Source organism: Myotis myotis, unplaced genomic scaffold (genome assembly GCF_014108235.1).
Source record: "Myotis myotis isolate mMyoMyo1 unplaced genomic scaffold, mMyoMyo1.p scaffold_m19_p_4, whole genome shotgun sequence".
NCBI lineage: Eukaryota > Metazoa > Chordata > Mammalia > Chiroptera > Vespertilionidae > Myotis > Myotis myotis.
In genome coordinates, this window is record NW_023416346.1 from 40895976 (window position 1) to 40913123 (window position 17148).

A 17148-nucleotide genomic window follows, 5' to 3' on the forward strand; every position below is an offset into this window, starting at 1 on the left:
AAGATAGAAACATCAGCTGCCTCCTGCACGGGGTTGGGGGTGGGGGTATGAGGGTGGGAGGACTCCCGTGAGCCCGCAACCCGGGCATGTGCCCTGACCAGGAATCTAACTGTGGCCTCCTGGTTTATAAGTCGATGTTCAACCACTGAGCCAAGCCAGCTAGGTAAAAGTATTTCAATTTTTAATGATTTGTATACATTAATTTAAAAATCATTATTACAAACACAATCCAATTGCTGTAAAAATTTCAATACAGCACAAGTTAATAAAAGTCCCTTCTCTCCCACCTCTTAATCCCATCCCTAGAGGACAGTTAACCACGGACATGAGTTTGGGGCCTGGTTACTCAGTGTGGTTTCCAGAACAGCAGCATCAGGATCATCTGAGAAATTGCTAGAAATGCAGATACTCATATCTCACCCCAGATTTGCTCAACCTCCATATCGGGGCCTAGTAATCTGTATTTTAAAAAGCCCCTTGGTAATTTTGATGCATGCTCAAAGTTGAGAATCATTTCATTTTAGCAGGTTAGACTAGATCTTTGGTGGTGGTGTTGGGGGGTGGGGAAGGGGGATTTGAGAAGAATCCTCCTGGGGAAAACTAATAATTCAAAATGACATGTCCCTATGCACCCAGCGAGCTCTTGGTCAAGGGTTGGCAGCCCCTTGAGCTCACTGTGACCTCTACATTGGGGTTAAATGATAACCGTACTGCCACAGTTTGAAGGCATTATCTAGAAAAGGGGAACATGTCAGAAGGAGAACCACGCCGGCATGGCTCAGTGATTGAATGTTGACCTATGAACCAGGAGGTCACAGTTCAATTCCCGGGCAGGGCACATGCCCGAGTTGTGGGCTAGATCCCTAGTGTGGGGCGTGCAGGAGGCAGCTGATCAATGATTCTCTCTCATCATTGATGTTTCTATCTCTCTTTCTCTGTCTCCCCCATCTCTGAAATCAATAAAAACATATTTTATAAAAAGAAAGAGAAAGGTAAGAGGAGTATAGAAGAAACTAAACAAGGATGAGTCAAGAAAGGAAAAATGGCAGAGAGAGAATGAAGATAAAAAAAAAGCCATAAGATGGCAAGTAGATGACAGCAACACCTTAGGGCCACTCATTCATTGAGTTAATTCATATTTATCATTTTAAAATTATAAATCTCTGTATCTTTGCTAATTTCCTTCCTCTGACTCACACATTTCATTGTCTATGAAACTGAGGGGCCTTATGACATTGATTAAATTTAGCTTGAAATCATAGCTCTACAAATCATGTCTCTTTCTGTATATGTATATATACCCCCCCCCCGAGACCTATCCTGCCCCCTGCCCCAAAATCAGTAACCCATGAGGCAGCAAAAGATAGAACTCAGTCCTGACTAATGGTGTCAAGGTCTGGACCTCTGGCAAGCTAAAGATAACATCTTGACCTAAGTTATGTTTCGGCTCCAGTACCTCAGGTGGAATGATCCCCTGGATACTTTCCAAAGAAACCAGACAGAAGGACACAGGAACAGATCTCAGAACTATCCTCAAGACTAGAAGAAATGATTTATTACCTTTACCTCACCTCTGATCAATCAGCACCCAGTACGACCCTAAACCCCTAACATACAAGTGTCTTGTGTTTTTGCCCTTTATTACCTGTAACCTACATGCCATCAGGCAGTTGGGGGTATTGAACATCAGCTTCCCATTCTCCTGGGTGTTGTCATCTATAATAATAAAAGGGTAATATGCAAATCAACTGAACAGCTGAACAGTGGAATGACCATCCCCACGACCTTCCAGATGGATGAACCTGGGGCTGCGAGGGCCGAGGTAGCCAGGTCTGTAAGGGTGGCTGGGGCTACAAGGGCGGCCAGGGCTGTGAAGGCCTGCTCTTGGACAAATTTTGTGCCCTGGACCTCTAGTTTATAATAAAATAACTAATATTTCTCCACTGCAACTTTCAGTGTTTAGCATTTGGCTCTGCTAATGCTGGGTGGACAGACTCTTTCTGTTCCTCTGACCTACACATTTCATTGTCTATCATTTACCAAATGTGAGAAGTTCATTATTTCTTACACAATTCAGTGTCTTCACATTTAGGAAGTGTTTGCTAGTGATCCCTACTCCCTGGCCAAAGAATCATGAGCTCTCAAAGGGTTCCAAAGACTCATAATCTAACTGGGCATGTGTGTGTGTGTGTGTGTGTGTATGTGTGTGTTTGCTGAGGAATTTCACCCACTGGGGAGGTGTGAGGTATGGTAGGAGAGGAAGTGCACATGAAAGGACTCTGGATGCAGCACTATCAACAATCTAGTCAACACATATGAAGCTCAGATTGGAAGGGATCTTCTGGAGCTCCTCAAACATCGACCCTAGTCCCACAGGCTTGACTGTACTGCAGAAGAGCCTGGGGAAAGCTCCTTCAACTGGGCTGGGGTAATGAAAGACAGTGCATAAAAAAGTAAGTAGTTTTCAGCTCTAGCCTTTGTGACTTAGTTGGTTGAGCATCGACTCATGACCAGGAGGTCATGGTTCAATTCCCTGTTAGGGCACATACCTGTGTTGTGGGTTCAATCCCCAGTAGGAGGCAGCTGATCAATGATTCTCACTCATCATTGATGTTTCCCCTCCTCGCTGAAATCAATAAAAACCTATTTTAAAAAAAGTAAGTAGTTTTCACAAGGTTTGAGATGGGGAGGAACATTAAACAACTCTAAGTATAGAAGCTCAGAATGAACAAAGCTTTAAGTATTTTTAGCCTTTTTTCTTTTTTTACAAAATACCCACCACTTACCTATGACTTCCAAAACATTGTTCTGTCCCAGTCAAGAAACCAGCATTTGTTATGGCAGGGGAAAATGTTGCAATGTGGATTTAGTATAAAAGGCTGCTCTATCTTACTGTGTTCCTTTTTTTTTTAGTTTTTAAAAAAATATATTTTATTGATTTTTTACAGAGAGGAAGGGAGAGGGATAGAGCATTAGAAACATCCATGAAAGAGAAACATCAATCAGCTGCCTCCAGCACACTCCCCACTGGGGATGTGCCCACAACCAAGGTACATGCCCTTGACTGGAATCGAACCTGGGACCCTTGAGTTCGCAGGTTGATGCTCTATCCATTGAGCCAAACCGGGAGCGAGTGTTCCATTTTTTAATTTGATGACATCTGCAAGAGGTTAAGGGCAACAATTTATTAAACCAGATCTTTGACTCATTGAGGCACTTTGCTTCCTTATCCTATATACTAAAAGGCTAATATGCAAATTGTCCCCTCGACCAGGAGTTTGACCAGGGGGCAGGGCTGGCCAGCCAACCTCCCACATCTCCCCCCAATCCCCAGCTTGCTCTGCCCAATCACCCTGATCCAGTCCAGCCGCCAGACCCCACCCATGCACTAATTCGTGCACTGGGCCTCTAGTATTTTAAATAAAAGAGCATTTACTCTTATTGATTCCTAGAATTATAAAGTTGGAGCCACTTAGAGATAATCTCTGACACATTAATATTGCCTTAGGGAGTTTTGAGAAAAATACAATGTCCAGGCCCCACTCTATACCAACTGAATTTGAATCTCAAGGGACGGGACCAAGGGGGCACCTCTGGTTTTAAAGCCCCACAAGTGATTCCAACAGGATTGAGAAATAGCTCTTGGTAATAATAATAACAATAATAATAATAATGATATAAACAAAACACACACACACACAAAAATTGGACCTACTATTTCAGAATCTCTGAGGGAATAAAGCGCAGGAATCTGTATGTTATTAAAAATACCCTGATGATTCTTTTGGAAACTTACATTTGAGAAGCAGTACTTTATTTCAACTGGAAATTTTTATAGCTTTTGAATGCTTTCATTTGTTGAATATTTTAGGTTTCATCTGTTCAGCTGTTAAATATACCAAATAGTATGTTTAGTATGAATTCATTAAAGGATATTTACATGTATATATGCATAGGAAAAGCAACTGGAAGGATGATGGATGGATATAGATAAACACTGTATCTGGGTAGTAGGTATATGGATGATCTTCGGTCGTCCCTCCCCCCTTTCTATTTTATTTCTATCTCATTTTCTTTCTTTCTCCATTTAAAGAAGAGTCTTCCTCTTTCTGAGTTGAATTTCCCCTTCTGAAATTGGGTGTTGTAACTTAGTGAACTTCAAGACCACGTCCTGTTCTGGCGGTCAGTGACTTCATACTACCCACTAGCTCACTTGCCCATTTAATAGCATGAACTGCATAGGTAACAACAGTGTTTGAAGAATCATCGTATATAATTCTTATATGTATTACGTTGTGATGCCTAGCAACCGTTTTTACTCCAGCAAAATTATTCTCTTGTTCAAGGAATCGGAACTGAAATAATCTCTACCATCTACACTACCTAAAAGTTCATCCTCTCTCTTATGCCTCAGATAAGGCCGTCCGCGCATATCTCTTAAGAACGTAAGAATGATCGTGAACCAAAAAGCCAGGGCGTGGTCGTCCCGCCCACCCGCCCTACATCACTACCCTTTTCGCTGCTTTGAAGCTCAGAGATTGGCTGAATGCAAGAAAGAGCCCCGCCCCTAGTCTTATGACCGGCGCTGAAGCTCCCAGTGCCGGCTTTTAGCGCTGTGGTCGGTGGGCAGCAACTGTCTTCCTCCGCTTCCCCGAGCCTTTTCCGTGGTGGTGCTGCTCTCGTCGCTGCCTGCTCTTCCGGATCATGGTGTTCTTCCGCCTCTCTCCGGTGCCGGGCTCGGGGCTCGTTGTGCTCTGCCTCATTCTGGGTGAGTTGCCGGGCCCTCCTGCTTAGTACACCCCCCTCCCCCCCACCGCCCCGCCTGGGCCGGGGCGCCCAGTTCAAAGGCCACAACTTGCCGAACTGGTCCCAGGGGTGGGGGTTGAGAGGCTGAACAGCTGACGCTGGGCGGTGGCGCTTGCCTCAGGTGACAAGCAATGACCTAGAGAAGACCCGACGGGAGGGATGGCGGAGGAAGAAGGGCCAGTGAGAGTAAGAAAGGGCAAGTAAGCAGGGTGGGCTGGATGCCAAGAGAGTAGGTAGGAAAAAGCGAGGAGTGAAGCAGATGGGGTAGGAAGACTCATTTGGGGAAACTATGAAGGAATGAGCTTAGGAAGTCGATACGTGCTGATTCTAGGGTGGCAGAGACAATTAGGAAAGCCTTGGCTTCCTAGGATCAGGGAAGAGTTTTGAAGATGGTGGAAAAGTATGGGGCGAGAGAGAAAATTGGGGAACGAAAAGACTGCCTGCGTGAAGAACTTGAGGGAAGTGGGGCAGATATGAGAGTTGACTCTGAGGGACAGTGAGAGGGTTGGGGGCTTTGGTGGAGGGGTGATTAAAGAGATGAGGAATGATTCTGGATTTGACTTTGGTAGTTGGAGTTCTGAGGGGGAAGGGATCTAAGGTGGCTGGGCAATTTCCAGGCAAGAAAACTCAGGCTCAACCTCTGGAGAGTAAAGGAATGAGTGGATACTTCGATAGGGAGTGAATATCTGACTTGGAGGTGTTGAAGATGTCAGTTTTCTACTAGTTTTGCTACTTTTCCCAGCCCCTAAATCCATCCTCAAATGTTTCAGTTGGAAGGGCCTTCCAGATCCAAGGATTTGAGATTGTATCTGAGTCTTGTATGCTTCTTTGCCTTCAGAAGCTCTTTTTCTTCTTCTGTATCATGCAACTGGCCTATTACTTGGTTTTCAGAGGAGGAAAAGGTGGAGGAGGGTAGGTAACTTGCTAAGGACTGGGTTGTTACCATGTCCTCAGAATGGCTGGGTGAATGTTGGCTGATTGTGTCCCCCCCCCCCTCCCCCTCCAAGCAATCAGTTTAATGCCTGAAAGGTGAACTTTGACCAGAATGTCTTTTCCTGACCTGATTCATCCTGTTTGTTGCTACCCACGGACTCTTGCTGTTTGTGACCTAATTAAAAAAGAAACAAAAACTGAAGGAACAGATCAGATGGTAGCAGAGAGGAAATAGAGATACTAGGGTCCTGAGAAGATAGTGAGGAGTACACATCTTATAATTTACACTTCAGTAGAATAAAATGAGCCCCCTAGAACAGTGGATTCTCAATCAGGGGATATTTGGCAATATCTGGAGACATTTTTGGTTGTCACAACTGGGAATTGCTTTTAGCATCTAGTGGTTAGAGGTCAGGTATGCTTCTAAATATTCTACAATGCACAAGACAGCTCCCCCAAAACAAAGAATTATCTACCTCAAAATGTCAGTAGTACCAAAGCTGAGAAATCTTGCTCCTCATCCATAGCTTTGGAAGGATTCTTGATTATCTGATGTACTGATTCTTAAGGATCTTTGCTGGGAGTCTGTCAGATCAAAACTATTTCCAGAAAAATACTAAGATATTATTTGTCCTTTTCACTCTCATCCTCTCACCGGTGTTCAGTGGAGTTTTCCAGAAGCCACATAATGAGTGATGGCATCACCCTGATGACTCTGATATGTTTTATTTACTTCTCAGTTTTAAATTCTATGGCAAATACCTATAGACATAACTCACATAAACAAAAGCTACTTGAGGTGTTCGGTGGATAAGAGAGTAAAGGGGGTCTTGACACTGAAACATTTGTGAATCTTTGATCTAGTCCAGCTGTCCACACAGAGCAGGAAACTCTTCTGTAGGCTTTCTGAAAGCGGGTGGGTGAGGCTTTGCTCAAGCATAGTTTGAAGCTTTCATGCTACTGAGGACTGAGAGACCCTAAGAAAGGATTGTTTACCAGAAAAGCACCTTATCAGTGACTAGAACGCATCGAACCACAGCATCTGTTAACCAGTAAGTCACTGCCAGTTGAATCTGCACAAATACAACACTGTTATTGTTTAGAGAAAGTGAAAAAAATAGTTGTCTTACTTGTTGGTTTTAATTTGTCATTATTTTTTTTTGTTTTTTAATGAAAGCTCTTTTGTTTTGATTTTACAAAAGCAATGCTTGCTCATTGCAGAAAATAAACAGGCAAAAGAAACATAAAAGAACCTATCAGCTCATCTGCTAGTTTGCCATTTATTGATTGGGACTAACTAGATTCACCCTCTGGGAAGATTTCCTAGATTGATTCACTCCACTTGCAAGTTCAAAAGAGGATTTCGAGGAGTAAATGTTAATAATGTACCCAGATCAGATTTTTAAAAGGTACCAGGATGAAATAGAAACCATGTCTTCTATACAGCTGCTTTTTCTGACAGCTGTTGGTTCAGTGTGGCACTAACTCCTTCCATGTGGTTTTGTCTCTTGAAATTTTAGATATCAAAATGGCTACCAAGAATAAGTTTTTGAAAACTCAGTAAATATTTGTAAAGTATCTGTTATGGATCCCATGCTGTTCCTGGGTTCTAGGAGGGTGGTGAAGGATGATCTGTTCTGAATTTATAGCCTCATTAGCATTAGTGTTTTAGCTGTGCCACTTTGTGACTTTATAACTCTATTCCAGCTTCACCAGTAACTTTACTTTTTAAAAACAGCTGCTTTAGAGGAAGTACAGAAAAGAATTTTTCGAGTCTATGTATTGGCCTTTTCCACAGAGTTAAATAGGCTGATATTTATTTGAATTGTAACTGACTAGAGTACTTTCTGGAGAAGAGCTACATGGCAGCATTATAAAGAGAGTACTAAATGAAAATCCTTTCCTAGCATCATTGCCTAACTGTGTTCCCGTCGTGTGACATCAGAGATTTCAGAATTTTGTGGTTTTGATTCTTATAACTAGTGACTTCTGGTTTTTATAGGGTTGAACCTTTTCTGGGAGGGAAAAACCTCATAGAAATACCCTGAGTGTGTGTTTCACTGGTTGGAGCCCCTCCTTCCCACAAATGTTTCTTGAATGCCTATTGTGTACCAGCCCCTATACTAGGTGAAAGGGATAGATAGTGCAAAGGGAAAGACAGATGGGGTCCCGGCTCTTGGGAAGCTTACATTTTAGTAGCGGAAGATAGTCCAACATGTAAATAATAGAATTTCAGATAGTCCTAGGTAGTGTGAAGAAAATGCAGCAGGTAATGTGGAAAAGGAATGAGCAGATGATAGGGGTGGGTAATGGAGTCAGAAGGCCTTTCATTGTGGTTTGACATTGGAGCAGAGACCTGAGTGTTGGAAGGAGGACAGCCAGGTGAGCATCTGGAGGAACAGGAATAAATCTTGACTTTCCCAAATTCTTAGTTTATTACACTAGCCTATTTTCCACTCTTTTTTTTCCCTAACAGTACCAGTGGTGTTCATTTCTGAGAGTGGAGACTATCTTATGTACAGTTATTTCCCTGTGCCTACCTAGCACAGGGCTTGGTACATATTTAACTCTCCGTAAATATTTGTTGAGGGTACTCATTGATGGGCACTGAGGTTATGATGGTGGACTAGACCAACTTGGTCTTCCTATTCCTCTTGAATCTTAAATTATGTTTTGAAAGAAGTTGTTTTTGTGTGTCTTTGAATTGAGAACGTCGAGATTAGTGCTAAGCAGTACAGATAATTATAAACCTATTTACTAAAGTATAATCCCATATAATAATGATAGTATCTTACCTGTACCCCTTCAGATATACCTACATAGTAGTGAAGGTAACATGAAGAACAAGGAAGTCTGGTGAGAAGGAGAATATGGTTTTAACAAAGAACCAACCTCTCTCCTTTTGTGGGTGATCTTAAAGAGAACGTAAGCATTGAGATTTTTCTGTAGCCTAACCACATTTGGTTAAACTGGTAACTTTGATTTCAAGGTTCTGCTAAAAATTATTCTAGCTATATTAGTGTGACTTGAAAGGACAGGCTATCATTGGTTATCACATCTGATAGGATTGTAGATATTCAAATATTTACTATGAGCGCAGCTTTTTTCCTCTGTATCCCTGGGTGGAATTTGTGGTCAAGGTTTGTTTTACAGTACTGTGTCTGACTTAAGTGATCCATTGGTGCAGGAAGGCTAATTTTCCTCATGTAGTAACAAAAGCATTCTCGTCATAACTTTGTATTATAGTGATCAGAGATCTCCTATCCAAAAGTATACGTTATGAGTACTTGTTGGTATCCTGCTATGTGTTGCAAGAGAGTTCTGGAGGTCTGCCAAATACCACTCAGCAATAAGCACTTTACATTAGTTGGATAATGTTGAATCTTATTTCCTTATCCACTCTGGGACCTTAAAAACATTAAATTATTTTGTAGCTTGCAATCATATTAGTACTTTTATTTTTAAGAGATTTACCGGAGCCCTAACTGGTTTGGCTCAGCGGATAGACCGTTGGCCTGTGGACTCGAGGGTTCCAGGTTTGATTCCGGTCAAGGGCATGTACCTTGGTTGCAGGCACATCCGCCGTTAGGGGGTGTGTAGGAGGCAGTTGATCGATGTTTCTCTCTCATCAATGTTTCTGACTCTCTATTCCTCTCCCTTCCTCTCTGTAAAAAATCAATAAAATATATTTAAAAAAAGAGAGATTTACCAGAAATCAGCTACTGAATGTGATGATTGTACCTATATTAGGAATTATAAGTGAGGAACTGTAAATGAGGAACAGTTAATCTGACTTTAACCTATGAATAGAAAAGAAAGAGTAAATAGGTAGTACTGTATATGCCTATGTACTGTTCTTTTGTTAAGACTCTGTGCTTGCCCTAACCGGTTTGGCTCAGTGGATAGAGCGTCGGCCTGCGGACTGAAGGGTCCCAGGTTCGATTCCGGTCAAGGGCACGTACCTGGGTTGTGGGCACATCCCCAGTAGGAGGTGTGCAGGACGCCGCTGATTGATGTTTCTCTCTCATCGATGTTTCTAACTCTCTATCCCTCTCCCTTCCTCTCTGTAAAATATCAATAAAATATATATTTTTAAAAAAGACTCTGTGCTCAACATCATTCTGAATTGGTGAGTGTGAGGACAAGAATCCATAACTTTAATATGATGAAAGTAAACATAAACCTAAATGTTGGGAAGGGTTCCTTTAAGTCAGCGGTTCTCAACCTGTGGGTCACGACCCCTTTGGGGGTCGAACGACCCTTTCATAGGGGTCGCCTAAGACCATCAGAAAACACATATATAATTACATATTGTTTTTGTGATTAATCACTATGCTTTAATTATGTTCAATTTGTAACAATGAAAATACATCCTGCATATCAGATATTTACATTACGATTCATAACAGCAAAATTACAGTTATGAAGTAGCAACAAAAATAATTTTATGGTTGGGGGTCACCACAACATGAGGAACTGTATTAAAGGGTCGCAGCATTAGGAAGGTTGAGAACCACTGCTTTAGGTGCTGTGTTTACTAGAAGGGAAGCTTGTAAGCTGGAACCTCTAACTTGCTTGGCAAAGTTCTCTTAGCTCTGAGGGTTTATATGCTTTTGAAGAACCTATTAGAGAAATATGCACACTACAGTTCTTTGCAAGATTAACTTACCCAGAGTCTCACAGGTAGTAAATTGGATGGCCTGATTTGAATTCTAGTTCTTCAATTCCAGGGATGGGGCTCTTAATCACCTCATAATATTGCCCCTTAGATCATTGTTTGTTTTACCACCAATATTATGATTCCACCCACCCCATCTTCTTTATAAATGCATATTTTCAGCTACATTGGGCCAAATAGACTTGTAAAAACCTAGCCATTTTTTGCAGTATCTTATGCTTTGAGAAGTAAGTTCTGATTTCTAAAAGAACCTATACATGATCTCTTTAGAAACAAATTAGAGAGGATATTTGAATTTGAGAAAGTTGATTTTGAGGACTGTCTTTTTCTTTTCTTTGGAGAATGAACTCTCAGCTCTATAATTACATACTCTAGGATATATTCAGCTGTGGTTTTTTAATGGCATAAAGCCTTTAAACAAAAATGGCTTGGTTGTTCTAAAATCAAACACCGAAATCAGGATGGAAAATGCTGGAGATTTTTTACCAAAGTGTAAATGTTTCAACTATAAACATACCTTATGAGAAAAGCATTATTCCTAGCCTGGAATTTATGTCAAAATTTGTTGAGGAAACTCACATGGGGGTTGAAGGAGCATCCAGAAGGCTGACAGGTTGGCTTCATGATTTGGAAGAACTAAAAGATTGGCCTTCCTATAATCAGATTAAGCTATATTTCAGGTCCTTATTGCAGGGTATTTGTATCTTGATTTAATCAATCAGTTTTTATTGAGAATCTAATATATATTCAGCACTACTAGGAATGATAGGAGATAGAGTATAGGTAATAGATATAATACCCACCATCATGACACCCATGATGGATGACATTCATATAAAAGACACACTCCTAGGGGCTGTGGCATAGATAAGATAATTTGTTTAAGGGAGTATATTGGAATTCAAAGGAATTGCAGAGACATTATCAAAAGAAATCTTGAATTTATATATATCATTCCTTCATGGACTTTGGTACTTTTTTTATTAGTTAACAAATTACTTGTTGCATGCTATAATTTACCATAGCACATCAGTTTGTTGGGAAGTGATAGTTGAAGACTGTTTTTGGAGTTTATGACAATATGGAAGACAGGGTTTGCAGGCATAAAATAACTGAATAATTCAGGATAGTATAAGATATATTAAAATTTTGGGATGTGCCATGTGACTGCTCCTCCAGGGCATTTATAGTCAAGGAAATCTTTGTGGAAAAAAATGGCTGCTGATAAAATGGATAGCATATCAGTCCAGGTTCTTAATTGAAAGCAATAGAAATAAAATCCAATTGATTGTAAGCAGAAAAGGAATTTATTAAAAAGATATCAGGGTATATCCCATACCCAATAGATGCACATACACATGGGTTCACTGATGTGTTCATTTGTAATAGAACCAAACTGGGAATTATGCATATGCCCATCAACAGTAGCATAGATGAATAGTAGAGTAGTCACCCAATGATAGAAAACTATACATAGAGTGAGAATGGACAAACTGTGGTTACACACAACTGGAGTGAATCTCACTAACATACTGAGTGAAAGAAGCCAGACATGAAAGAGCATAGAATGATTCCATTTATATCAAGTTGAAAAACAGGCAAAACTAATTTCTCCTGTTAGAAGTCAGGATAGTGGATAATGGTTACCCTTGGGAGGGAAATGGTAACTGGAAAGAGGAACCGGGAGGACTTTGAGAGTACTGGAATATTCTGTTTGTTGACACAGGTGGGTTCAGTTTGTGAAAAATCTTTGAGCTGTATACTTAATGTTATGCATACTTTTATTTATATACTAGACTAGAGGCCCAGTGAACAAAATTTGTGCACTTGGGGGGGGGGTCCCTCAGCCTGGCCTGCTCCCTCTCACAGGCCGGGACCCTCGGGGGGGGGGGGGATGTCCAACTGATGGCTTAGGCCCGCTCCCCCATAAGCATCCTTAGTGCTGCATTCGTCAGCCATGAGCCCAGCTTCTGGCTGAGCGGCGCTCCCCCTGTGGGAGCGCACTGACCACCAGCGCACTCCTGCATTGAGTGTCTGCCCCCTGGTGGTCAGTGTGCCTCATAGCAACTGGAGCTTCTGCTGTCAGGCTAAATGTGAGGGGACGTAGGCCAGGCCGAGGGACCCCACCAGTGCATGATCAGACCCAGGGAGGGACGCGGGAGGTTGGCCAGCCGGGGAGGGACCGTGGAAGGGCTCCAGGGTGTGTCTGGCCCATCTTGCTCAGTCCCGATTGGCTAGACCCCAGCAGCCAGATAACCTACCAGTCAGAGCGTCTGCCTCCTGGTGGTCAGTGCACATCACAGCAAGCAGTTGAGCAACCTTAGCATATTATTAGCATATTATGGTTTGATTGGTTGAACAGCTGACCAGACACTTAGCATATTAGGCTTTTATTATATAGGATATATATATATATTTCATAGAGGAAGGGAGAGGGAGAGAGAGTTAGAAATTCTGGGGTCAATGATGAGAGAGTATCATTGATAGGCTGCCTCCTGCACGCCCTACACTGGAGATTGAGCACATAACCCAGGCATATGCCCTAACCAGGAATCGAACCGTGACTTCCTGTTTCAAGGGTCAGTGCTCAACCACTGAGCCACACCAGTTGGGCTCTGCGTACTTTTCCCATCTATATGTCATGCTGCATACTTTTCCATATGCGTGTTGCACATCAATACAATTTTCCTTTATAAAATATGCATATTAGGTAATGCAGAATTACTGGAGGTCCTGGCTACATATCCCAAAGTCTGATTCAGTATCCCAAATCATGTTCTTGAACTGCATTTCCATTGCCAAGCATTGAACTGCAGCTTGCACCACTGGCCACTGCCACTACCAGCTCTGCCTGCCTTGTTTCCTGGGAGCTTAATCCTGCTGTAACTACTTCCACCTGAGGGAGATAGTTCCATTCCTGGCTCCTATACAAATTCTGGTGTGGATGCCTTTGTTAGGTGGAGCCTAGCACAAGATCCTATCCTTGCTGCAAGGGAGGCTTGGGAAAGCAAGTATCTAACATTTTCAGCTTTTTAAAAAATATATATTTTATTGATTTTTTTACAGAGAGGAAGGGAGAGGGATAGAGAGAAACATCAATGAGAGAGAAACATCGATCAGCTGACTCCTGCACACCTCCTACTGGGGATGTGCCTGCAACCAAGGTACATGCCCTTGACCGGAATCGAACCTGGGACCTTTCAGTCCGCAGGCCGACGCTCTACCCACTGAGCCAAACCGGTTAGGGCTGACATTTTCAGCTTTTAAAGTAGGCAGTGATGTCTGCCAGAAATTGTTAAAAAAAAAAAAAGGAAGAAAAGAAAAAGAAAGAAAGAAAAGAAGAAGAAGAAGGCAGTGGAGGGGGTGTTTCAAAGTGAAATCTTTCCTGAGGTGAATATTTAGGTCAGTAGAAGAAAGTAAATTTCAAATGTTAGGTACAGTGTCTAGGGGTAGAGATTGAATACAACATAGCATTTGGGTCCAGTGGAACAAGTTTAACTAGATCAAAGGGTGTGTTCTGGGAAAATGGCTAGAGAAAAGTTGAAGGAGTGGGGTGGGAAAGATTAAGGATTAATTTGAAAGCCAGGCAGAGGAATTCAAATTTAATATGGGAATTTCAGAGCCAATAAAAGTTTGTGAACAAGAATGTGTCCTGAGCCCTAACCAGTTTGGCTCAGTGGGTAGAGCGTCGGCCTGCGGACTGAAAGGTCCCAGGTTCGCTTCCAGTCAAGGGCATGTACCTTGGTTGTGGGCACATCCCCAGTAGGGGGTGTGCAGGAGGCAGCTGATGGATGTGTCTCTCTCATCGATGTTTCTAACTCTTTATCCCTCTCTCTTCCTCTCTGTAAAAAAAAAAACCACACAAGTAAAATATATTAAAAAGAAAAAAAAGAATGTGTCCTGAGAGGAAGAGGTATTCAAGGACCATTAATCTGGCAACACTTCCAGGAGCAGCAGCTAGGAGGTGTCTAGTAATTTAGGGAATGGGTGGTGAATTGCGAGTAGAAATAAAAGTCAAAGACTGGATTTAAGAGAGCATTTGAAGGGAAAAATATCAATAGGACTTAACAAAGAAAATGAAGGAGAAGGTAATTCTCCTACTTTTGAGCCTGATGTGGTATCGCCTTTCATTCAGAGCTAGTGAGGGTGAGAAGGGGACCAGTTTGGAGGAAGTAGAAGAATGAATTTTCATTTTGGAATTGTTGAATTTGAGGTAATAGGTCTTTGAGTACCAGTAAAAGCAGTCCCTGTGCAGTTGGAGATAGAGGCCAGACAGTGAAGTAAGCTCTGTGGAAGGAATACTAGTAGCTCTCACAGGGAGAGAGGGTGTGAAGGGACTAGGACAAATGTGCCAGAGCTCAGTGTTTCTCAGATCTCATATTTAGTGGTAAATATAATGTAGTGGAAAATTTGGACTACAAATTGTACCTTCTGCTTCATAAATCTTCACCTCGGCCCATATTGATACTATTATTATTTGATGCTGTTTTCTTTCTATTACTCTAATATCTTTGAAGTGTATATAATTAATCCGTATGAGGCTTCTCTTGGTTATTTCTAATAGTTTTGAATGCTTTGAATACAAGGAGAATATGTTCAAGCTAGGGACTTTAAACAAGACTGAGAGAGGCTGCATATAAAAAGCAGGCCTCCAGTTGATTAGAAAAATTACGAGCTGGAATTCTCAGCACTACTACTGGGTAGCCTTGGATCAGTGATGACAGCTCCATTCCATATTGTACTTAGAAAAGAATGGCCGTAAAACCTACTTAGGCCTAACAAGTTCTTTTCGAGCCTTAGCCAGTACAGTTAGGCACTGTCAGTAACCACAAGCTTTAGCACAATATTCAGGCTTGACAAGGCAGCCTGGGCTCTGGAGCCTGACGACAGGCTTTTGTGTACAGCTTGTAAGCTGTTGTTGAGGCATACCTTCTTAGTATTCCTCTTAGGACTTTATTCTCTATAGTCTGTAACATGTTCCTACTTGTAGATTATTCTAGATTGCTCAGATATCATTAAAGGATCTGCAGCTATCTTAACAGGAAACAGCTCATCCCTTGGGTAATGTGTGAAATAGTGAAGAAAAATCCTTAGATAGTTACCCATCATTTAAGCTGCTGGTGTGTTTGCTGGCATATAGTACTTGAGTCCTCGGTCTCTCCAGGATAATAGGTAATATCTTCCCTATATTTAGCTTAGTTTAGATCTTACTCAAATTAGCGGAAAAGACTCAAGGGCTTGTCTGTCTCCTGCATGGTTTCTCTACCTAAAGAGGTAGCAGATTGACAACGCAGGAAGTGATTTTGAGTCCGTGTCAAAGGATCCATCAGCCTTTCTAATTAATAGGATTTTTAAGTGAAACAAAAAGTGATGAACCAGTAGTACATTTATAAAAAAAAATAACCTTTTGCTTATGGATCAGACAACTTTTGCAACTCTGCTCCTTTGCTCACATGGTAGACATGCATCAAAAGAGTTATCCCACCTCTTTCCATCAGAAGAAAGTAGTTTGCCAAGACATCCGTGTGTCATAGTTCATGTAGTTTCTGACAGGCCTTAAGGCAACAAGACGATTGACTATCAGATCTATCATTATTTTTGCAGAGAGAGTTCCCTGAGCTGGTTTGAGAGCAGCAGGAGTTTAATACCCCTTCCAAGCTCCCCCTTACCTCGTTTATCTTAAAGGGCAAAAAATCTGAACAGGCAAACTATAATTGCCTAAAACAAAGCCAGCAAGGCACAGATTAATGTCACCAACCTGTGCCATTACCTATACATCCTAGGTCAGGCAATTATTCTTTTGGGAAGAGGAAACGCTAACTTTATCAATAACATTCCACTAAAGATAAAAAGAAAAACAATGACCAAGATACCATATCTATTAAAAATACTTTGTTTCATTTTAGAGCTGGTTGAACTTCAGTGGTGGATAGAGCTTGTTCTTATATATGTTTTTGTAGTACAAGTTAAAAATCTTACTCTTTTTTAATCTTTTTAGGAGCTATCTCGTCTTATGCATTAGAACTTAATTTGACGAATTCAAAAAATGCCACTTGCCTTTATGCAAAATGGCGGATGAATTTCACTATAGGCTATGAGACTACAAGCAAAAGTAATGTAAGTATTTTTCTTCTTCTTTGAGTTTTATAGCAGGAATTTAATTCTATTCTTTTTATCCTTTACATGCATTTATACAAATAAGATTTCATATATTAACTGACTTAAGTTCTGTGGGTTTTTAAAAAAACTTGTGTCCTTGAATGTATTCTGATCAGTGTTGGAAGGAATATTTTAATTGGTTCTTTCAAGTTTTTTTAGAGTTGCTTAAGGGCAAATGATCTGAAGACTCTATGGTGTTCTAACTGCTTCTGTAATGTTTTTAACATGTATTAACATCAAAGCTTGTCCCTTTTTAAATAGCTTGCTATTAAAAATCTCCCCTTTTGGCAGTACTACTCAACCCCTTTGCCTTTTTATTTTCTTTTAGTTAAGGTCCTGCCTGCTTACAACCTGATTTTTAAAAAATCAACTTAAGAAGAGAAGTTCAGGCTAGTTTTCCTTTTCCTTTCAGACATAGTACATGAATTTGTCCAGAAACCTGGTGTGTAGCTGAGGAATCTGAGACTGGTTTACACAGCAAATCAGGCAAAGGGCAAACTAGCCATGGGGGATGTGTGATGTAGACTAAAGTGGCACATCCCGCGAAAATGCTTGATGCTCACTACTGTCTG

The 17148-nt window shown here is 41.3% G+C and overlaps 1 protein-coding gene across 2 annotated transcripts in view; it reads left to right on the forward strand.

Moving 5' to 3' along the window:
- The first annotated feature begins 4575 nt into the window (after positions 1 to 4575).
- LAMP2 (lysosomal associated membrane protein 2) overlaps positions 4576 to 17148 on the forward strand; it is a 39639-nt gene continuing 27066 nt past the window's right edge. For both annotated transcript variants that reach the window (XM_036304117.1, XM_036304116.1), the window contains exons 1-2: positions 4576 to 4768; positions 16416 to 16534. In XM_036304117.1, coding sequence (XP_036160010.1) covers positions 4705 to 4768; positions 16416 to 16534 — 183 coding nt within the window. In that variant the 5' untranslated portion in view covers positions 4576 to 4704. The remainder of the gene's footprint in view (positions 4769 to 16415; positions 16535 to 17148) is intronic.